The sequence below is a fragment of the Halictus rubicundus genome, chromosome 9 (genome assembly GCF_050948215.1).
Source record: "Halictus rubicundus isolate RS-2024b chromosome 9, iyHalRubi1_principal, whole genome shotgun sequence".
NCBI classification, from domain to species: domain Eukaryota; kingdom Metazoa; phylum Arthropoda; class Insecta; order Hymenoptera; family Halictidae; genus Halictus; species Halictus rubicundus.
In genome coordinates this window covers 11,147,891-11,170,961 of record NC_135157.1, presented here as the reverse complement: position 1 = coordinate 11,170,961, position 23,071 = coordinate 11,147,891, and the positions used below count along the sequence as shown (strand labels likewise).

Sequence of the window (23,071 nt, the reverse complement as noted above, 5' to 3'; positions counted from 1 at the left end):
CCTCTTCGTTCGCTCTCCGCGTCGAACCAGTCCTACCCCGACCAGGGTAACGCAGCTAGACTATCGTTCAAACGCTTTTACATTTGGCGAACTCGATGAAACTCGCTCTCCACTGATTAAAATGTACAGGGTGACTCCGGAAGCGACGTCGCGAGGTATATCATGAACCACTAATAAAGAGAAGAAGAAAAATACAGTTCAGCGAAACGCCGATTCGCGCGAACGTGTTCGAGCCGTATTTGCAGACGGAACGATTTTTTGTACACTGAAAAATCTCGCGACGCCACCGAAGAGTCAGCTCAGCTCGACTGTAAGACCCACCGAACTCGTCAGAGAAACGACGACGGTGGAACCTCGCGTTCTCATTAGCTTGAACGAAAAGCTTTCGCGTTTCCACCTCATTAGGTGTCGCCGTGCTTCTACGAAAGCAGATGCGTTTAATCGATATCGTAATTTCCGTCGATTTCTATTGCTCCCTCCTGCGCCGCGTTACAAAAGCGAAAGAATAATCAGCAACGAGCCCCGGCAACCGAAACGCGAGAGCCATTCCGTTCGACCTGGCACGATCATCGAAATCACGCTTCTGCGGCGAATCATTGAATAAATTAAGAAGAGAGGCGTGTTTACGGTGCTCGCGGTCGGGAAGTTGCTAACCAGTCGTCCCGATTGTTCGGCAGTTCCAGCGTTGAATTGGAGGGAGAGAGAGAGAAAGAGAAGAAGAGAAACATTCGCCTCGAGCCGGATGAATAAATAATTGAAATGTTCGCGAGGATCGCGATGAACGTGGCCCTTGGACAGGTCCGTTCCTTCAGAACAGGAATGTTCGACCGTGGCTCACTGTATTCGCTTCTGTATGTACAGAGTTCGGAGCCAGACCAAAAGCGGCAGAAAGTGAGATACATCTTACCATGGACTGCCCTAGACATTTTCCGTTTCGCTCTTTCGCCGCCACTTTTCACTGCGGACACGCCCCAAACACGGACTGAATGAGAGCGCGAGGATGAGGGACTTTGCATGGCGCCACTGCTCTTTACAGACCATTTATGCCCCTTGGAGCGCATCGGACTTTGTGGGCACGAGGCCAGATTGCCGTTTCTAGCCCCGGCTCCATCGGGAGCCACGAAACCACGCCCCCTTGCGCCACGCCTACCCGCAAGAAGTCTCCGCCTGTTGCATGATCTGATTCGTTGTCACTTTGATTAACAGCGAAGTTATGCTTTACTGCCACGCCTACTCGGGCCACGCCTACCGAGAAGAAGTCTCCGCCTGTTGCATGATCCGATTAGTCGACATTGTCGTTTCAACCGACAGCATAGTTATGCGTGTTTAATACCCAACCAGACTCGCATTCTTCCTATGTGACTTCTTTCCCGCTGTCCAAAGTGTTCAGGCCATTTAAGTCACGCCCACTCAGGACACGCCTCCTGGAAAGAAATCTCTGCCTGCTGCACAACCTGATTCGTTGGCAGTGTCGTTTAAACCAAGAGCAAAACTATGCGTGCTCGCCAACCAATCAAACCCGCATTCTTTCCACGTGACTTCTTCTCAACAATTTAAACAACGCCCACTGAAGCCACACCTCCTGAAAAGACTTTGCCTACTCCATAATCTGATTCTTTAACATTCTCACTCCGACCAACAACAAAGCTACGCTCAACAACCAATCAGACCCGCCCTCTTCCCTCGCGACTTCTTTCCAGCGTACTCAGGCCACGCCCACGTTGCTCTCGGGGGCGGTCCCTAGCGCTCCCAGGGCGAAGAGCGGTTTCTACTTAACGCTGCCACTTTTGCAACCTGGCTCCAAGAGTCACGGGTCAAACAAGTCTGTTTCTGGACCTGCAAGAGCGATGACGACGATCCTCGCGGTAGCTCGGCTCGCTTCGCTCATCTGATCCGCTCGTCCTGGCTGGGCCTGGTCATGATGCAGCGTCCCCTGTAGCAGATCTCCGTCATGTGCGAGACCTTGGTGGTCGTCGAGGTCCTTAGGAATTTGCCGAGGATCGATTCGGTCGCGTTGGCAGCGACGGTGGTCGTAGTCACGGTTGTCGTCGGCGGATCCGTTGCCTGTGGCTCGGTCGACGACCCCGTGGTCGCTGTCTCGGGGGTCGCAGTGACTCGTTCCAAGGTCGTCACATCTTCAGGATCGATATACGTCGTGGTCTCCGTCGACCGAGTCGCTTCAGTCCTCGCGTCATCAACATCGAGCACAGTCAACTCGGTTGTCGCAACTTCGGGATCCTTCGTGGTGGTCTTCTCTTCGCCCAGCGACTCTCCTTCAGCCTCTAACGGAGTCTGCAGGGTGGTCGTCATCTCTTCGGGCACCGTGGTCTCCTCCTCGGCGCTCTTCATGGTGTCGAAGATCGCCTTCACGTAATCCGACAGAGTCTTCACGCTGCTGTCGCCCTCCTTCTTGTTCACCAAGCCTGGGATAGTTGTGGTGGACTTGGGGCCTAGCTTGGACTCCTGGCTCCTGGTCTGCGACTGGTCAAACGCCGACGGGGACCTCACCTCGGTCCACTTCGGTCTGTGGTTCTTCGGATGAGGATATTCCTTCTCAGCCTTTTCTTCCGGTACGTTTTCATCGCTGGATCCTCCGTCATCGTCTCCCGGTTTTGAACGAGCACTAGGCTCTTCGCTGGCGCGACTCGCGTCCCACTCGTCGCTCAGTTTAACGTCGTTCTCCTTGGCCTTGTACCTCTCCGCGAGGACGTTCAGGTCGAACGCCGCCCGCTCGTTCCAATTCTCGTTCCAAGGGTCCGTGCTCTTTTTCTGATTGTTATCCGCCTCCACGGCCCATGACTTCTCCGCTTCCTTTGTCTTCGAGTTCGCTGATTGCGGAGGTCCGACGTCGAGAGGCTTCGCGGTCGTTGCGTCCTCTGGTCCCACAGTGGTCGGCGGTATAGTCGTCATTTGGCTCTCGGTGCTATCCTCGGAATCGCCGGGGATAACCGCGACGGTCGTTACCGCCGGCGACATCGTCCAGGCGACCTCCGGCACCTCGGTGGTCGTCGACTTGATCGTCGGCGCGTCGCTCTTCAGGATCTCCTTCAGAAAATCCTGGAAGCCCGACTTTTCCGATAGAATCGGCTGCGGCGTCGGGAGCTTCGTTTCCCGAAGGGGATTGTACTTGTATTGTTCCCGGATCAAACCGTTCAGTGCCGAATTATAGTGCTGCGATTCCGCGGTGACGAAGTCGTCGACCACTGGCCTCACTCGCATGCGGAGCCTTCTCCTTCGGGTGACCTACAACAAACGGTGAAAATAGACTCTCTGCATGTTCCACACCACAGAACGAAAATGTCATTTGTATCTTGTAGAGAAGGATAAAACAATCGTGAAACTGGTTTTAATTATTTTTTCACGGTGCTTTTGGCAACATGTTCGTGACTGTTTTCTGATTCGTATGACTCCAAACACGGCACAATTTGGGTCGCATTTGCTCGTTTAATTCGCGACATAGTATGACCTCTATTATCCGAACTAATCCGTGAGTATTTAAATAATAGGACAGTTACCTAGATACTTACCTAGCGTTGTATATGAATCGCTTTCGGATGAATTGTTTACACGTGAAACACGTACGTGCTATAATGAAGAATTCGGATGGAAGTTCGGATAATCGGAGGTTACACTTAATCGTGGATTAAACGAGTAAATGTGACGCGAATTGTATCGTGTCTGGACTCATTTTAATCAGAAAAATCTCGCGAATGCGTTGGTAAAAGTTTCATGAAAAATGATTAAGACGACTATTTCTTTCGATCCGTGCAAGAAGAGGTTGATTTACTGAACGTAGGGGGTAAGCGAGAGCGTATATCTTGGGGACGAAGCTTTAAAGCACGACCGTGGCCCATCGATTCAATAGTTAAAGGTCTCGTGGACGCGCGAACAGCCAATCAAGCAGAGCTGAAAGACTCTCACTCGATTTTACCGTCAATCTTGTGCAAAGCCGTTTACCCTAACGGTCAGGCTCGTCTCACCTTCTTGCCGGCGGGAGCATCGGAGCCCTTCTTCCGCGTTCTCTCGAGATCGATACCGGTTTGTTGGTCCTCGGGATGTTCCAGCTTGTCCATCAGCCAGGAGTCCTTGTTCGTTTCGTCGCTCCTGATCCTTCCTCGCGTCGTCGTCGGCGCGTAAGTAACAGCGCGACTTTCGGTCATCTTCTCGGTGTGATCAGGCGTGCCGGTTTTTCGGCCGAAATCCGTGGTGCCCATCAGCATCGACTCTTCGTCTCGCGCGGCCTGGTCGGACTGCCTCCTGTCGTCCGAGGAAACCAGCAGAGTGACGGACGAGACATCCGGCGCGGCGGTGATTATGTCTGGAGCGTCCTCGTCCTTGGTGGTTCTCGTCCATTCGCGGTCCTTGGATTTCTCACCGTGCACCTGGTTCACCGCGAAACTCGGCTGGAAGGAGGTCCTCGTCAATTTCGTGGACCACTGACTCTCTTCACCGTAAATGTCGACCATCGTCGAGCTCGACTCGTCCGGCGCGTGCTTGCCCTGCACAGCGTCGCTATACTTTCCCGGGGAACTGCTAGCTAGCTGCGTTTGATCGTACTCCTCCCTCTGAGACGGCTGATCCGGGTAATTGCCGAAGTTCAAGATGAACTCCGACGGGTACTGAAACGAATACGATCATGCCACTCCAAACAGAACGGTATCTTCGCCAGGATTTCAGATAAAAGTAAATGTGACAGAAGAAACCTGTACTCCTCGAGAAGTCAAACATGGCGACATAAAAAATGTTTTAATTGTTCTTGTCTCTCAAAGGTCTTTCAAAGGCGTTGATTTTTTAAACGACACCGTATATTTTCAACTTCACAGAGCAGTAGCTGATATCAAAACGAGTTCAACGATATGGTAAATTATTGAGCTTAAAATGTCATGGCTGGACACTCGTTTTAAAATTTCTTTACATCGTTCAGTTTGCCTGTAATGAATTCCTAAAAACGACCCACTTCTTGTATAACATAATGTTGAGATGCTCTCAACCGACATGTTGACTTGAATTGATCAGAAGTTAATTAGATTATTCCTGTCCCTCGCGAGCGATGCAAATTTCGATGCAAATTTCACAGAGGCTGTTTCTAAAAATATATATGTTTAATAAGCATTCATCTGGTCGATTATCACCGGTATTGAAGGGACGGAACAGTTTTCGAAGTTCCATTACACAAAGCGATTTCCATTACGTAGTTTCACAACGTTGATTAATCATACTCGCGAGTGCACAAATATCGTAATCTGGTTAGTATCGATAACTATAGTTCCCGGTGGCATGATGAACAAGCCCCGATAACTTCTTCCGTTTCCAACTGACCCTAAAGTCTAGTTAGCCGCGCGACCAGCGTCGTGAAAACTATTTTTAGTCGGTTTTATGAATCGGCCGACACGGGATTTACGATTTCGGCCGGAGATTAATGTGTAAAAAAGCAAAGTATCGGGATCTCTTTAGGTTTGCGTATATCACGGCTTACGCGAAACTCATTATCTCCGCCATTATTCACGCCCCGCGACCACGTAACGAAGTTCGCATGTCGAAATCGATAAAACAAAACAGAAACCAGGTCGTGGAGCCGGTCGCTCTCGAATTTCTAATCTCGGATGATTCTCGGACCACTCTTCCGATCCGTAAACTTTTTTTTTTTTATACTTATCATCGTTTTATGGAACGTATGGAGCATTTATTTACGGGCAACGGATCTCCGTTTCCTGTAAGTTTACGTAACTTCGCGTAAGCATCTGTAACCGGAAGGTGGCTATCGATTTTCCCGCCGGCAATCTTCCACCGAATTGAAAACTTCTCTCGTTGCCACCTCAGTTTTTGCAATAGAGCGTGGAATTTCGTGGAACTTCATGCAACTTTAACGAAGTGGGCTTATTTTATTCGGTAGCGAATAAAACTGTCGACAAAATAAATTCATTCATTCTTTCCACCAAAAAAAGCAGAATGAAATGAAAAAAACTTCTCTCGATGCTTCTCAATGAACACAAAATAATCTCAATTTTTAATGAACAATTTTACAATATTTTAGGCGCCCGAACTGTTCAAAATTATGCCAATTACGCTACTTTCTAACATTCCCTTTTGGCTCAGCCTTTTTCTCCCAACTCGAAATTTCGGTGGCTGTTTCTTTACATTGATACAGATCTACAAAACGTATTTTGAAAATTTTCCGTGTAAACCCACAAAAAAGTTGTAAAAAAAACCTTCCAAATTTTCCCAGTGATTCTGACCACTCACAATTTTTCCAAAAAAATATTTTTCCTGTTACACAGTAAACCGATCCCAACTTCTAAAAAAAGCCATCGTCTTATTAAAAGTGTCCAAATATTGTTGCAACAGTGTATAGTCTTAGCCAAACAATTTTTTGACCGCATTATACGTCAGACTGCGTTTCCCAGCGGCCGGAGGCTCGCGCATTAGAGAAATTGCCACCGGTGAAAAGCGAACCCCGGGCCAGTAGAATAAACTCGGTTAGAACGATCCTTCTGCCATAAACTTTTACAGCGAGATTAACAACGAACACTCACGTTCTCGCTGGAGGTCTCGTAGAACTGTTGGCCAGCAGGATTGCGATTCTGCGGGAACTGCGCGGATTCTTCGTAATTGTCCTCGTAGAGGTTCGCCTGGTGCTCGGTGGTTGTTGGCTGGGGTCGTACGCGCGGATAATTCTCGTCCAATGGCAGCTCGTTGTGAGATTCTAGGACGGACTCCGTGGTGCTGGTACTTTGTACCCGTTTCTTTCCGGGTCGTCGTACCCGACCTCTGATCCTGGTCGGTCTGGAGTCGTCGGGTCGCGATGTCGTTCTTGTCGCGAACGCAGGCTCGTCGTCAGGCAACACCGTGGCAACGGGTATTCTTTCCGTCGTGGTGACGACGTCGATGACCGGCGTCGTCGTCGGCAACGTCGACGATTTTCCGGACACGCGACGGTTCGGCGTCGAGTGATACTTTTGACGGGTCTTCAGCAACTGCGTCTGCGGAGGACTCGACTCCACTGCGGTTTCGTCGCTTGGCAACAAGGACTGCTGTGGCACCTGTTCATTTCATGAAATAGACCGTTTCAAAGGCACGACTCTTTTGTTCGATCATAATTAGACTGCCGATCTCGGGGAAAATAAAGAATTTGTTTCTTTTCGTCTTAAACGATCTTAACACACTATCGGCGGGAAGGGTATTAATACCTTTTATGCGGAACGTACGCTAAGGGTTAGTAAAGCACTTACCAATGCTTGTTTTTTTTTTCATGTACTAAATATTTTGTTTTGCACAATTCTTTGCAAGCAACCTTCAGGTTGTTTTCGCCCGCTAGACGTGTGAGTCATGGTGTCACCCGCCGATGGTGTGTCAATAAGTTGGAAACAATTCTGGTGGTAACTCTAGGTCTACCGAGCTCGTCAAAATGGCGGATTCCAGATTTCTTCTTCTACAATTCGTGGAGTTATAGAAATATTTTATTGAGAAATTTTATTTTACCACAAAGATCTTATGACACCTGGACAAATTGTATCCTCGTTTTAGCGTTAAATTCTTTTGGAAAATATTAAAGGTATCTTCCTCGCAGTATTTTTTCGCCGAGTCACTTTATCGTCAATTTATAACAGCACAGAGAGGAGGACATCCTGGACAAGGATCTAAAGTGAACGTTTAGTCGGAGGCTCACCTCTGAGATCGGTGGCCGGAAGGTAACAGGTGCCTGGAACCTGTTATCTACCGGATGTACGGGCCGGAAATTCGGTGGCCTTATAAATCCATAGTCGACGTCCTCTTCCGGTTGGCTCTCGACTACGGTGGTGGTCGTGGACGGCGTGGTCGTCGTGGTTGCGACTTGCCTCTGCTGCTGGACCGCGTGGATCTTGATGTACTCGTTCCCGTCGGTCTGAACCTGAGATCCGTGGTTCGGATTGCGTGTCCTGGATCTGGTCCTCTGTCGATTCGAGGACGTTCGAGTGGAATCCTGATTGACGACGTTGAAGCGAACGTACTCGTCCTGCGCGCCTCTGTTCCTCGTTTGAACGGACGGCTCGTGATGAACGCGGCTGCCGATTCGTCCCCGGACCCGTTGACGGATCACGATTGGCGTCGTGCTCGGCGTGGTCGCCTCCGTTGTAATCTGCAACAACGATTCTTCACTTCGACAAACGTACGTCGAGCCTGAAGTGACTAACAGAAGATTAGAAGAGGTCTTGTGAAGGTTAATAAAAGCATTCATTGCATTTAAGTTCTAATTTTCTGGCAGCCAATTGCGGATTTTATCCTTTGATTTTATTTTATCCACTTTTTATTATATCCAAATTTAAAAATAGTGAAACGTATCTTTTTCAGGTTGCTGATATTATTGAAGAAGGAACGGCAATTTTGCACAACAGCCCAACGAGAAGAGCCACGGTTGATCGGTATTGATAAAATTGCCTTGCGAGCGTTAAAAATACGAGGAGGCTGTGTGTTTTTCGAGCTGATTCATTATTAAAGGACTGACCTCGGTTAGGGGAAGCTCCGTGGACGAAACAGGCAGCGCATAGTCCTCCTGCTTGTTCTCCGGCAGGGGAATAAAGATGGGCTGCTGGCTCTGATCGGTGCCGAGCACGCTGGTCTGGATCTTCTCGCTCTCCAGTCGATCGATCTCTCGAAGGTTATCCTGCCCGGTCAGACTATACTCTGGCTGCGTCTGCGGCACGTTCGCGTCGTAAATCGGCGAGTAACGTTGCTCCTCGGTCGTTTTGAACCGTGGATCCGGCGTGGTAGCCAACTCGAAGTCGCTATTCTCCGCTTTTCCGTCGAGTTGGTAGTCCTTCGGCCTCTGGAGGATACCCTGGTCCAACGGGTCTCCGTTCTGTGCTTGGTAATTGAATCCGTTCACAGGTGTCTTCTCCAGGCCAGTGTGCTCGACGGTTTGCTCGTAACCGGTGCGATACTGATCGGGAACCGTTTGCGGATAGTTTTGCGTCCTGGCGTAGTCCTCGGAGAGCAACGACGACGCGTGGTTCACCGTTGGATAATTTTCGGTCGTGCTCGCTGTGGTTGGCGGGTAATTTTCGGGGGAGAAGTCGCTTAGGCTGGACGTTGTGTCCAGTTGATGAGGAACTGCTTCCGGAACCGTCGATTGCAGGAAACCGGACCCGGTTGGCGGAGATCCTGCGTCGCTGTTCGAGACGTCGTACGTTTGCGTTTGTGGACTCTGCCCGAGGGTCTGGTGATCAAACGAGCACAAAACATCATTTTTACCACGCTAAAATCGCTTTTATTGCAACGAAATTACTGTTTTCATCTCATGCAAGAAGATTGCAAAAGAACGGTTTTGCTAGGTGTTTCCTTTACTAGATTGTCTCTTCGAATAGATGTCGTACGACAAAAGCATTGGAAAGGGGGACTCATATACGTCGATGACAAATGTTTGCTTCCTGCGATCTGTCCAGAGCTGAAAGGAGGAACGAAAAGGTTAAAAGCTTATGATAAAGTGCCTACCTCGGACTGCTGACTCGTCCTGTCGCGAGTCCTGTATTTCTGCGTCCTGCTGGCCGGCCTTCTATGCTCCGAACTATATCTCAACGTCGTCTCCGGAATCCTTGATTTAGTCGGCTCGTACGATTCCTGATACGCTTCGGTTGTCGTGGTGAATCTCGACCTGGACCTGTTGTACGGTCTTCGATTCCTGTCGACGTTTACCCTGGTGGTCGCCGCCGGGGTCGTTGTCCTCGGTTTCGCCGTGGAAACTCGGCTCCTGAAGTAAACAAAACGTTTCCGTTGCGTTTCCACCGTTTCTCGAACACCCCCCCCCCCCCTTCCCAACTTGGACAATCGATTCTACCGCGGATTCTCGCGAGAACTTGAAGGGGAAAGTTCGCCGACCGTCGGAACTTCTGACGGAAGTCATGAAAGCTGTTCGACAAATTATTCATTGCCTCCTGCGCCATTGGCACGGCTGCTCTCGCACGTGTATACGCGACATGATTATCATGATCCATATCTAGGGGGTGAAAGTTGGCGATGAAAACCCTCGGGAGTTAGAGGGTCTGGGACAAGATTTTTGTCAAGGAACGCGGTCGTACGAAAAGATTTCAGAAGAAAATGACTTGGCAAAGTCACTGTCACTCACCTCGGTCGTCCACGCGGCCTGTAGGTAGTGGTAGGGGTGCGTTCGGTGGTGGTAGCGGTAGTGGTAGTGGTAGGTGGCGTGGCGGTGGTGACGGTCTGCAGTCCTTCGTTCTTGTCCAGCAAAGAATTGACCAGACCGGGTAGATGCGGCGAGATCGCCGGCAGTTCGGCTGGCAGACTATACTGCGTGGGTCCGACGGGTCCCCTAACCTCATTAGCCTCGCCAGTGCTAATTTCACCTCCGAAACTGTTGCTCAAACCAGTCGTAGAGCCATCCTGGGAATACTGTCCCGTGTTGTACCTCTGAGTTTCTCTCTGCTGAGCCAGTTCCTGATTAATCAGCGCCAACTGAGCAGCCAGATCTTGTTCTTTGGTGGAAGGATCCTGAGGACCAACCGGCCCGTCCTTGAAACTTGGCGTGGTCGCGTAAGAGACTTCCTCCGCCTGGCTGACGGAAGCCTCCATTCTAGGCCTCTCCGTGGACCTCGAATTGTCGTCATAGTACTTGTACTTCCTCGTGGTAGGCCTCTGATCCTCGTAATAACCGGTGCTGATGACAGAGGCTGGCTTGTTCTCGCCATAGTACTGCCTGAACCTAAACCTGGATCCGGAATATCCAGGTTGCGAGGTGGTAGAGTAACTTTGCTCGTACTTAGGCGTGTTGGACACCTCCTGGGAGTATCCTACGGTGGTCTGAGGCTCGTACAACGGCGTGGTAGAGTCCAGACCACTGTCGAGTCCATCGCTGTAGGAATTAGGCTCGATCAGCGGTGTGGGACTAGGGTCCTGATCGTCTCCGTTCTTGGGGTCCGTGTTGTCCAAGGTGTTCACCACTACGGAGCCTATATGCGGTGCTGGGAATGGGATTTTAGAGTATCCCGGCGGAGGATCGAAGCTGAGCGGAGCTACGAAGAACGGTAGCTTGTCCACTTTCCTCTCGACCCTGTTGTGATCAATGGACGACAGGTAGGGTAGATCGAATTTAGCGTAACCGGACGGAGGCTCCAGGTTGGTGGGTCCCACGAACACTTGGGGAGTGTCAGGACCTACCGTATCCAGCACAGCGATCGTCTTCGCGTCTTTTAGCAGCTTCAACACATCGGACACTCTGGCGTTGTTGGCTTTCGAGTTCGAATTGCCCATGTAGACGGATAGAGGTGGTTGGTTAGGGGACGGCGGGGTGGTCGTAGTTTCTCTGTTGTAGCTCTGCTGCTCCTGATATTGATTCCTCTGACGATGTCGTCCCCTAATCTTGCTCCTCACTGGTTTAGACGTCTCCGCGTGGTGCTGACGATGGAAATCCTGTTGATCCCTAGTTAAGGGCAGAGCTTGCACGTCTCGGTGCTCGGATAGTCCTTGATTGGCAGCTCTGGCCTCCTCCTCGCGCTGCTTCTCGAGGATTCGCTGCTGCTTCAGCGCCTCCTGGATCTCCAACTCCTTTTGCCTCTCCAAGGCAGCCAGTCTCTCCGCTTCTCTCTGCCTGGCCGTCTCCTCCGCCCTGCGCTTCTCTTCCTTCATCCTAATCTCCACCTGTCTTCTTCGTTCCAACTCCTCGAGCCTCTGCTTCTCTCTAGCTTCGCGAATCCTCTCCAATTCTCGTTGCTTGGCCATCTCTTCGAGCCTCTCCAGCTCCTTCTTCTTCTTCTCCGCGTCCCGTTGTCTCTGCAGCTCTTGCTCCCTTTGGACAGCCTCCTGCTGCAGGCGAGCCTTCCGCTCCAAAGCTCTCTGCTCCTCGTTCAACCTCGCGATCTCCTTCATCCTCTCCTCGTTCAGGAACTGCGTCTTCTCCTCGCGCTCCTGCTGGATCTGCTGCAGGATCTGACGGGTGAACGCGTCCGGAGGTCCTTGCTCCACGCCTTGGTTCTCCCGGTGATGATGAGATTGCGGCTGTTGATGATGATGATGCGATTGTTGCTGCTGTTGTCGGTTCGGGTACTTCCTGCCGCGACCTCGCTTCTGGCCTCGTTGCGACAACGTTTCCGCCGGCACGTAGATCAGCTGCACCTGGAACGATCGATTCGAAACGAATTATTATGAGTTATTAGCTGTTTTATCAATTCGGTTGCAATGCGAACCTCTTCCTCCTCGTCCTGTCCGCCTTGCATCTGCGGGTTCAAAGTCGCCTGACTCGGCTCCTTCATGTGTTTCCCGGTAGGTCGTTGACTCTCGCGAATGTCCTCGGCGTCCCCGACGTTGTGACCCTGTTGCAGCAGGTGGGTATTCTTGAAACTTTGACCGGGCAGACTCGTGAATTCCTGCGGAACGTTTAGGTTGTCGTGTTTCGGCGGCGGAGGAGCCCGGGCTCGCTGAGCCGGAAGGAAGCTCTGCGCCGGAAACACCGGAGGCAACGCTTCCGTGGCCGGCAACGGAGGCACCAGATCCTCCGGAGCTAAGTCCGTTTGCTGATGCCCTAATCCACTTTGCTGCAACCGTTTCTCCTCCTCCGCGTTGCCGAACCCGCTCGGCAGGAACGTTTGCGACTGCGGAAACGAAAACTTCTGTGTGATTCGGAACAGAAACGATCCGCAGATTTTCTACGGTCCGATGGCTGACCTCTATCCTCGCTTTTCTCATTCAATTCCCTGATTAACAGTGGAGCTCGACGCTAATGTTCGATAAAGAATTCTTGTATGTAAATTGTAAGTCTTCGTGTAAATCTTTACGCGTTTATGGTATACGCGATGTTTTCAAATACAAGAGAACGTGTGTACGAAGAAAAATTGATAGATGCAATTCTCAGTTTAATTTTATTAGAATGTATTCTTCAGGCAATGATAGAAATATTATCCTTATTCAAGTCTTCATAAAAGGAAGGGCTTTCCTTCGCCTTAGCAACCCAGAAATTTTTAAACTTTTACTTTCAACTTTTTTTTAAACGCATATCTTTTAAACCAGTGAATTCCTCGCCTTAAAACTTCGATTTTTGGCACCTTCTCGTCAGAGAAAAAGTTAAAAATCTCTGGGTTTCCTAGGTGAAGTTTAACCAAATCAATCACATATCGTGAACATGATTCCGTAAAAAAAATTGTTGAACCTCGATGGAGTTGTATCTTTTTCAATTAAATGTTTCAACTGATAAATTGTTTTAGCATATGATAAACGAGGTTCCTCGCGTGTAATGAATCGTTTCAACAGTGAAGGTAAACGAAGCAAATGCTGATAGCGAACATGTTATGGTTGGATACGTGGAACAGTGGCTGTGCCTTCAGTCAAGTGTTACTGTACCTGAAGAAGTTGTTGCTGAGCCCTGAGTTGCTGTTGCAGGAGCAGCAGCTTCTGAATGTTCTCCTGCGTCTTTTGCAGCTGCAGAAGCTGATCTTGATACTGTTGCTGAAGGGCCGGCGGCAAGGATAATTGCGGGATTTGTGGTAATTGTGCCGTGCCGCTTGCTACCAGGCCCGTTTCATGGCTGTTTTGTTCCACCTGAACGTGCGTCGCCCTTGGATCCGGTAATGGGATCCATTCGCTGTTCGTGACCTGTCGAGACCATCGTTCGGCTTGAATACCGCCGAACTCGACCGACAGGATCAAACAGTAGATTCCTATCGCCGAAGACAGACACTTCCGCACAATCTGGAAACAATCGGGAGACTCGTCAGACGGCGAACCTAATAGACAGATTTTTATGTCATCTCCTGCTTCCATAATCTATTTTATTCTTCTTTCACCCATTACAAAATTCCACGTGGTAATTACAAATTAACCCTTTGAATGTTAACGTTTACTCGTGTCTAGAATACGGATTTTATTCATTGAACCGAGTATTTCTTAACAAATCTGTAACAATATGGTTTAGCCACTTCTTCTCGGATTATTGTTCGGAAGAAAATTATTAAAACTTTTTCTAATGTTGCACGGTCATTGGGAAACTATACATTCACTTCTTGCGATTGTTTCTAGTGTTGCAAATATTTCAAGGTCATTAGCGACTTTCATTGCGATACTTGCATGAATGAATATTCGCACGTGTTGCAATGATAATTGCAATGGAAAAATCTCGTGCATTTCGGCACAGAATTCTAATTTTGACTGGCTCTGCAGCTAATTAACAATTTGTAAAAGTTTTCGACGCTTCCGAGTGAAACACAATAAACTAGAAACTTTTAATTAAGTTTTAAGACTGGTTCCGCATTTTCATCGTTATTTGGTGAAATCATTTATCCAGATATTTCATTTCCGCTCTCATAAATCAGCCCACGAAAGTGCATATTTGCATAAGCATTTATTCTATTGTTCCCGTAAGCGAACGGAAATTAATGATCATTAAACATGAGATAGCTGTTCAATTTGTATCATAACAAGGCGTGCTATCTCTCAGCAGTATCTGATCGCTTACAGTAATTACGTTAGCCGAGCTCTCGTTCGAAGAATTTTAATGCATAAAGTCCAGCAGTTCTCGAAAACATTTGATCATAATGTGTTACATCAAATTATGATCCAGTAAGTGGAGCATTAGACCTTTTTGCAGAAAGTACAAAAGAACAAAAGTAGAAAATTGGATGAATACTTTAAATGTGAATAAAACTGTTTTATGTATTTTCAATGATTTCTTTTGTGATATTTTTAGCACTTTAGAATTTGTGGGAGGATTCGATGTTTGCAGTTTTGCCGTGGTGTTCACTTTAAGTGAAAAATCCGTGTAATTATATGATTAAGAAATCGAGTGACAGTGACGAAGGGATCGAATCGATTTCGCCAGAAATCGATTGGTTCTTGCACCGTGCAGCGTATTCGTGACCGCTAACCGGTGATAACATGTTTAATAGTTAATGGAGGATTGAGAGGCGTATTCGGGACAACGGCTTTGCGAGAAAGGAGGCGGAAAAAGGAACGGACCGCAGTCCGGCCCCGGCCGATCACGAAATACATAAGAAATCGAAATATTCGCGGCAAGTACTTAGCCACGATTCAGTTGGCAAGCTATTAAACTAAATCTCGCGGTTTTTCCGTCGGCACAAAACCGCGAGACCGCTCCGACGATCGGCAAAAAACGAAAGAGACACGATCCCCTCGAGTTTTATTTATCTAAACACCAGCTTTCATAATTTTCCGCTGGCGGGTCGGCAAGGAATTTTCTAATTGAAACGAGAAGAATCGAGCCACCAGCTGCCCGGTAATTGGAAATTAATGTTTCGCGGCTGATAGCCTCGTGCCTGACAAAACCATTAATAAGTATTTTCACTTCGAACAACTTTCATCCCATTTGTCCCGAGCCGTAAACATCGATGAGACTCTTTAAGCAATTTCGAAAATTCGAGCCAATGACTATCCTCTCGATCTCCAAGTTCGTTCTTCTCAACTGAGAACAACAATATATAAAAATTCATTCAAATCAGATAGTTATCCCTAATTTTGGATTTCACAAATTTACTGTCACAAAATTGTACTATTTTTGTTGCCATCTTAATTCGATCGTAATTTAATTGTTTTTCGACTAGGAAATTATGACGTGGCTAATTTAAAACAGTAAAAACATTACAAGAATTTAAACACACTATTACTTCTTTATTTAAGATTATTCAAACCCTCCGAACATAATACGAAAATAAATTCTGATTTCACTCCAGTTCGTCGCAGTTCAGATAAACAAGCTTTATTTTGCATAAATATTTTTACTCTATCGGGAAAAGGACTTCCGGTCAGAAGTCCGATAACGCAACCGAATGAGTCAGGGGTGCACTCGGGGTCAAGCTTCGATGCTGTAGATAAAGAAAAAGTTAATTGTCCCGCTGGCTGTGTTCAGGTAGCGGGGAACGGTATAAAAAAACGTAAATGCGTGTGACGCACATTTCTGTTTTGCGTTTTCGCGTTCGCCAGAAGGACAACTACATTCACTGTTTTGCCCAGCTATCGGTCGAGTTGGAAACCTGATTCGGTGCTGACAGAGGACACGTATCCGGCCAACAACTAGAAACTTCGAACACAGCTTGTTTGTTGATATTCATAATAACAGCGAATTGTATACTTGCAGGATCAGAGAGCATCCTCGCAGCCACGGATTCGCATCCTTCATCCTGGTCTACGTGTACACTACAACTGTTTGTAAGTATTTGATAGTATTTGATTTTTGGAAAGTGATAGAAAAGCAATTATTATTACTCTATTATTTACTATTTTTATTAGTCTCTTGTTAGCCCATTGCGTACCAAATGGGGATCATGCACATGAATTGCACTAAATTGTGACATAAAAGAACTAAATACATTTCGATATGTTTTCAATTGATCGGAATAATAATATTATTTTTTCAAATTTAATTTAACTTTTGTCACAGATCGTTTTAAAGATACAAATGCTAAACATTTAGAGGAGAAATTTAAAAATAAAAATTTGGTACCTAGCGGGCTAAGTTAATTTATTTTTGTCAGTTTTCTTAACTGGAGCACAAAGTTAAATATTCTTAACAATCTTGGCAATCTTATATGCTTAATAATTAGTTTTTCTTACTCTCTCTCTATTAATGTTACACCTACTTTTTAACTGGTGCGGAAAGTTATGTCTTACACTGTTAAGACTCCTGATAATCTTAGTGTTAATAATCTCACATTTGCAATTACCCAATTGTGGTCGAATTATTAGAGCCACTCGCATAAATTGACGCGTTTACATTCAAATAGCTTTGTAGTATTGCCCATTCATAGGTTACTCCATTTATTTCAATTTTCATTTCTATTAACGAAGCACTGGATGCTCAAACAAAAAGAGCAACAAAATTTATATAATATAAATATTAGAATAGAAATTCTCCTCTAAGAACATGAATTCTTCTACACCTGAAACGTTCGTTTTCCATGAAATATTTGATTGATCACATGAGAACATACGATCATATTAAAAACAAAAAGCATAGTTCGCGGTTCGTTTTATACGGATTGAGGAAGTAATAATTGGCCAAATACTTCCGGTCTTGCACGTTTAAAATTAGTATACCGTCGGAATGGAAATTAATCGTGTCTTTAAACGTGAGAACTGTTTCGGAGACGATCTGTTGGCGGTGAAAAAATTAACACGATCATTACTGCATATTGCGTGGCGTTTCGGTGCAAGTGCCGCGGCATATCTGGAGTGCAACCGAAGCTAACGAGCTGCAAACTGCATAGCGCTGGCGTGCGAGTGATTTCTAATAAATGCCAAGCAAGTCCGAGACCGATCTTTCACTCGAATCAGCGAAAATCAATTCGGAAAATATCTTTTCATTGACCAAATAATTTTTACTTTAATTTTGCCCAATGTCAGTACGTTTAATGTGACTAGACTGTGGATCTTTATGCAAAATAAAAATTGTTTGCATCAGTCACAGGAAAGAGAAGTTACACGAATATCCTCTTTTAATAACTTTAATAGTTTGTAAATAATGTTCTGGTTTCCTGTTGCACTTACAAATTTTTGCCGTAAATGTACCAAATCTGCAGCTAAAATGTCGGTATGAAATTACAAACAAATAGGTCATGAAACAATATTATTCTCGCATAGAAAAGGTGTTAGAAAAAATTGTTGATGGTGCCTGTAAGTGCTGGTATAATTTATAAAAGTAACGTATGAGTATGTGTTTAATTACTAGAAATTTTTTATGGAAACAAATTGGTTATCGTGTAATTTTCTTTATTATCTCTGTGACCTCTAAAATATAAATATTTCCATTTGATCAAATTTACCGAGCGATTAACAATTCGTTCGAATATTTTTCACCGACGTTCACCGGCGCCACGGCGCGCGGTTTTTGTAGGTTAAGCCATAATTGAAGTTCAATAGGCAGAACGGTTCGAATCCGTAAAAATAATATTCGTTCCGCGTAATCTGCGTTTCCGTAACCGCGGTTTCCTACAGAAAAATCTGGATCAAAAGCAATCCCGACGTCACTGTACCGTGGAAGATGCAAATTCGACTTCCCGCATCGTTACATAATTATTCAATTCTCTTTGTTTTTGTTATTCCGATTGTTCCTTGGCTGCGACCGAAATCGAGCGGTCAGGTTATTGTTCGCCGAAGAGAAATTTTCGATAATTGAAAAAATGTTGTCTTTTGTCGAGGATAAAAGCCTTTAATCATCCCGTTCAATTACCGTTCACGATTGTGTTCGGCTAATGAGATAAAATTGAACAATCGAGCTGTACATAAGTCCATCGTGTAATCATTTATGAAATTGCGTTATAATTACTGAAGAAAACTAATGAAAACCACTCGGCAGAACAATGCCATCGAAAATAATAGTTGGTTGAAGTGTAATTCAATTGCAGGGGGAGTCTGTGCTTCCACTTCACTTCACGGTAATTAACTTCCATTCAATTTCTGCTGAAATTATCAATGATTGCTGGGCTTTGCTTTCGAATGGAATTTCAACTTTTTCGAAATCGATCTTTTTACTTTCACCGGAGAAAACGAATTTGTTTATCGGGAATAACAACACCACAACTGGCAAGCTATCACATTTCTTTTTCGTTTAGTTTTATTTAATTACACGTTCAACTTGATACCACTTTCCATTAGAATTCATACAAAGCGAAACTTTCTCGATCGCCTTTTCGAATTTTCGGTCGATTTAATAAGCATGCTCGAGGGAGGATAATTAATCGTGCTCCTTAATGACGAAGAAAACAAATTTCTAGTACAATTAGCAATCGCTAAAGTTGCGAATCTGTATGCATTCGTGGCATGTGCAAATTTTTAGAACACAAGGATATGTGTATATCAGACCTCATTTTAAATGTAATTAATCTGGAAGTGCATTCAGCGGTTTTTCAGGCAAATTAAAAACTTGCGGAGCGCTCGAGGCTCGGAGTATGGAATACGAATAGATGAAGTATTATATCCTGGAATTTGTCAAGGAAATTCGCGTTTCGCGCGCTGTCGTCGTAATTACGATGACGATGCCCGTGCCGATCAAGCGATCTCAACGCACCGATTCCCCCGTCTCAATTACAGTGGAGGAGTCGCTGTCTTTCCACCTCGCGGTCCGAAATGACGCCCGTACTACTGACATCATTCCGATTACGAGGCGCGTCGGATCGACGGCACGCGATATCTTCCGCAATGAAAATCGCGTGCCGGACACGGGCCCACGGTTTTTCTGCTTTCTTCGTTGTTCCCGGCCGTCACTTTAGAAACGGGACCATCGACTGTGAAATCACAGTGATTCCCGAGCCGGCCGCGGACGCCGCGCGATTGATTCGCGCCGTTCGCTACGTGCCCGGCTTACCCGCGACCGGCAACAATCATTCGAACGTCGCGTCGCCGGGAAAACGCATTCCGATGCGGCTCGCGTTCGATTCACTATGAACGCCGGTTGCGTCACGACGTTGCGTGATCCTCGGGACCTGCTCGGACCACCGACAGAGACGGTTACCCGATCGAAATTTCGGTCCCACGAGTCGCATGAATCGTAAAACAGATTACGCAAATCGGCCCGATTTTTCGACCGCGGAACCGTCTCCTGGGATACATACCGATTCTTTTAACGCGGAACTGCGAAATCCTACGCTACTGGTCCTCCGTGTATAGTTCTAGTTGTGCGTCAGTGTCGTTCACGAATTTCCAGACGGACGGAAAATTCAAATTGATTTTGTTATTAACGATTTACGAGAAGAAGACGCTTTTTCACCGAGCGGTGCGTCGCTATTTTTTTTTTTACTATGCAGCAGTGAAATTTTCCAATATTATTCTTTCGCGTACAGTTTCAGGCATATGTTAACATCGCCCACAAATTTTTATACGAATGGAAAATCAAAATTGACGCTGTTATTACTCGTGTATCTCGGCACTGACTGGTCGATAAAAAGGACATCGGTTCAAACGCTTCTTTTTATAAATTATTCATGGAAAGTCGCTTAACATTTGGACCGAATTAAGACAACATCGGTAACTGCAAAATTTCTGAATAAATAATTTTTAGTAGAAACAGACGTTGTACATTTATAAGAAAAATAAGTAGAATACAGGAACACAGGAATACAGGAAGCGCTGATCGTGAAGATTCACAGTCCAGTTATAAAACAATGCGTTCGAATAGTCGGTAAAGGGGTCGTTTCTTTCGGAGAAAGGTTTTTCGACTTCCCGGGTAAACGTATGCGAATGTTAACCGTGATTGCGCAAACGGCGACTAGCGAAACGGGAACACGACGTATTAATAAACACCGTATAATGTAGTTGAGACGACTGACGACGGTGCGCAATAAAGTATGCGATGTATATTCATCGTGGCTTATCTTACAATTGGTACAGTGAACGGTCTTTCTCTCTCTATCAGTATTCATTGCCCGCGATTTTCTAAATGGGCCTCGCTGTTTTCTCTCCTTACGAAATCTCGGCGAAAAAACAAATCGCTATCAGCTACGAAAATAGTTTAATCCCTGCACTCTTCGCAAATGGTTGCACAATAGGTCTTCCCAAGTCTTATTTGCTCATTTCACAATTTACACTTCCATTAAGAGGTTGTTATTAAGAGATTGTTAAAAGTGGCACTACATTTCAAATGAATGCAACTTACATTGCAGTACACATTACATACACTAAGCTTAGCACTTACTTTTTGCTGCAGTGATCTATTTCACGAGAGGAAGTTTCTAAATGTTACAAATGGGAATCTTTGTACATTTTACAAAGTTTATTTTGTACACTTAAAGAGAGTAGAAGTAACAGAGAAAGCGGTAAAAATATTTCTTTAAACATACTGGGAAAGAAAATAAATTTCTATTTTGCTCTAGTTCGTTGCAATTGAGGTACACAATTTGTATTTTGCATAAAGATCCTCTCGTCAATGATATTCTCTATCTCTTTGAAATGCCTGAAATTCCACTTTCTTTTCGTCCGAAGTGCAGAGCTGAAATTCCATTAAATCGAATTCAGTTTCCAATTTCTCTGCAACCACAATGGCCTCTTTTAACCCAGTTAGCACGATCGCGCTGCTCGGAGCAACAATCCCTCTTTCTCCGCTCTCCATTTCTGAATAACAGTGCTCCATTTAACAATTTTCTTCGGCGTCGTAAAAAGCCTGTTTTTGGCCGTGCCGTCAGGTGTCCCCGAACAGTTTCTCCCGCGTCGCTGTTCAAGTCCCGTTTCTAGAGTCGCGGCGCCGAACTCGTTCGAGAACCAGCAGGACCATACTCGTGCCGATCATCTGGTTCAGCACGCGAGTGTCGTTTCGCGTCGCACGGATCCTCGTTTTCGCCAGTTCCAAGAAGAACCGGTGGCAAGTCCGCGGTGAACTATGCTCTATTCGGCAAAGAGCGACGTCGCCGAGGCGACCGCGCCTTCTCAGAGAAGCGGCTTCTTCTCTCAAGGAGAGAAAGGTGCCTCGACCTCCTTTTCCGATTGCCCTCCATCTTTTTCATCTGCGATCCGCGAGCGGGACCCGCTGATTACGAGCGGTCCCTCGACACTTGGCCATTTTGTCGATCATTTATCCTCGGCGCTGCCCAACCCTCGCGCGGCGAACCACTGTGCTCTGGGTACGTTCGGACCCGTACGGAGAAGTTGGTATTGTTATCGTTGAAAATGAGCTTTCCGATCAAATTTCTTTCTTTTCTGTTTAGGAGATATCGATTTCGAAGATTAGCATGATTATTTGTCGATTAAGAATAATTTGGAACGTATGAGGGTTGAAAAGGGACCTTTGAAAATTGAACGACTATTTCTTCGAACGAAATTATTTAATACACTTCCTGGTAATTCCCACCGAAGGTAATTTTTACATAATTGGAACTCGAATGAAGATAAAATTATTCTGAATATTTGTTGGTATAGAATTAGCATGGAATATTCGATTTAGAAATCGATTTCCCCGCTGAAAAATAGTAGAACAATGGTCTCAGAATTTCGCCGAGATGCAGTGATAATGAACCCGGTAATAGTAGGTACGCAAATAGGAGTTTGTGTGGAGACTCGCAGTGCACTGATACGATTATTAATCCGTGTAATTTGGCGGGCGAGGCGGGACGGTGCTCGGAGGCGGCAAAGGTCGCAGTTAATCGAATCAAACAAATTATCCGTGGGAGCCGGGCGAGCAGAAACGACGCGATAATGTCGGATAGCTGACAATAGGTTCTGAGAGAATCGCGATCGTCGATCGTGAAAGGGGTCGACCGGTCGCGGTTTCGAGAGAAGAAAAATCCGCTCCCGACACAGAAGCACGCTCGCGCGCGCGCGTGCGCTCCAGTGAGCCTCGATCCTCTCCCGTTCGCGTCGGGTATTAATTTCTAACGAGTTTCCAATGAGCTTCACGATCTACATAACCCGCGGGCCGCCTACTTGTTCGTAAAACGAGGAGGAGGCACTGGCTGTGTAGTAGGAGGAGAAGCACGCTTTCGAACCGAAAGGGATCGAGAAATCTCGGGACCCTCGATCGAGACGGATCCCGCGAAAAAAAAAACTCTCCCTTTCACTGTCGAAGAAAGCCGCGGTGTGGCACGCGTTACAATTCCTGTGCGCGATATCCACCATCCACCTTTCCCGGACAGTTCGGGCGTGTTCCTCCTCGGTCAAACGATCCAGCGATCCCGACGATCCTCCTCTCGATCGCGCGTAGACACCGTGTGACTTTCTCCGAGACGCGGCCGACTACGACGCCGATTTTCCCGGACTCGTTGCCTCCTCGTTCGTAAACATCACGCCCATGTTCTTAGCGAACATGATTGTTAGCTCGCTCACTCGTAGTCAGGCTCACGGAATTGTTTGCCTCGACAACTTTGTTTCGCCCCGTAAAACGATTCGTACAACAATTCGGAACATTGCAGATCTCAGGACACGTTTTTGGTCGAAAATGTTACAATCGGATGTAACACCGATCAAGAAATGTTTTCTTCCAACCTCGATCCAAATCTTCGCCGCGATGTTTTGTGAACAGACGAGTAATGACTTGCACCGGTCTCGCGTCGGCACAATTTTCGACCGAATGAACTTTCATGCGGAATACACCCCCGGCCCGAACGAGAAACGAAAGTCCACGAAAGAGAGAAAGATACTTCGAGATCAGTTTCTC

General features: G+C 46.5%; 1 protein-coding gene across 1 annotated transcript; it reads right to left on the bottom strand.

The window, feature by feature from the left end:
• Positions 1 to 301: 301 nt before the first annotated feature.
• LOC143356988 (uncharacterized) lies at positions 302 to 16,111 on the bottom strand. The gene is made up of 10 exons (XM_076793102.1): positions 16,064 to 16,111; positions 13,324 to 13,671; positions 12,174 to 12,578; positions 10,100 to 12,102; positions 9,469 to 9,724; positions 8,483 to 9,193; positions 7,667 to 8,116; positions 6,534 to 7,040; positions 3,981 to 4,619; positions 302 to 3,243 (listed from the first exon to the last, which is right to left on the bottom strand). The coding sequence occupies exons 1-10, from the start codon at positions 16,109 to 16,111 to the stop codon at positions 1,885 to 1,887; spliced, it is 6,726 nt and encodes a 2,241-aa protein (XP_076649217.1). The 3' UTR covers positions 302 to 1,884.
• Between the last annotated feature and the right edge of the window lie 6,960 nt (positions 16,112 to 23,071).

Bases quoted from the DNA above. Each gene is read 5' to 3' on its own strand.
- LOC143356988 (XM_076793102.1), bottom strand. From the start codon at position 16,111: ATGAAGGATGCGAATCCGTGGCTGCGAGGATGCTCTCTGATCCTGCAA. The intron at 12,579-13,323 runs GTACAGTAACAC...TCGTTTCCGCAG, and splicing joins CTCAGCAACAACTTCTTCAG to TCGCAAACGTTCCTGCCGAG. The intron at 9,725-10,099 runs GTGAGTGACAGT...TGTTTACTTCAG, and splicing joins AGGCCGCGTGGACGACCGAG to GAGCCGAGTTTCCACGGCGA.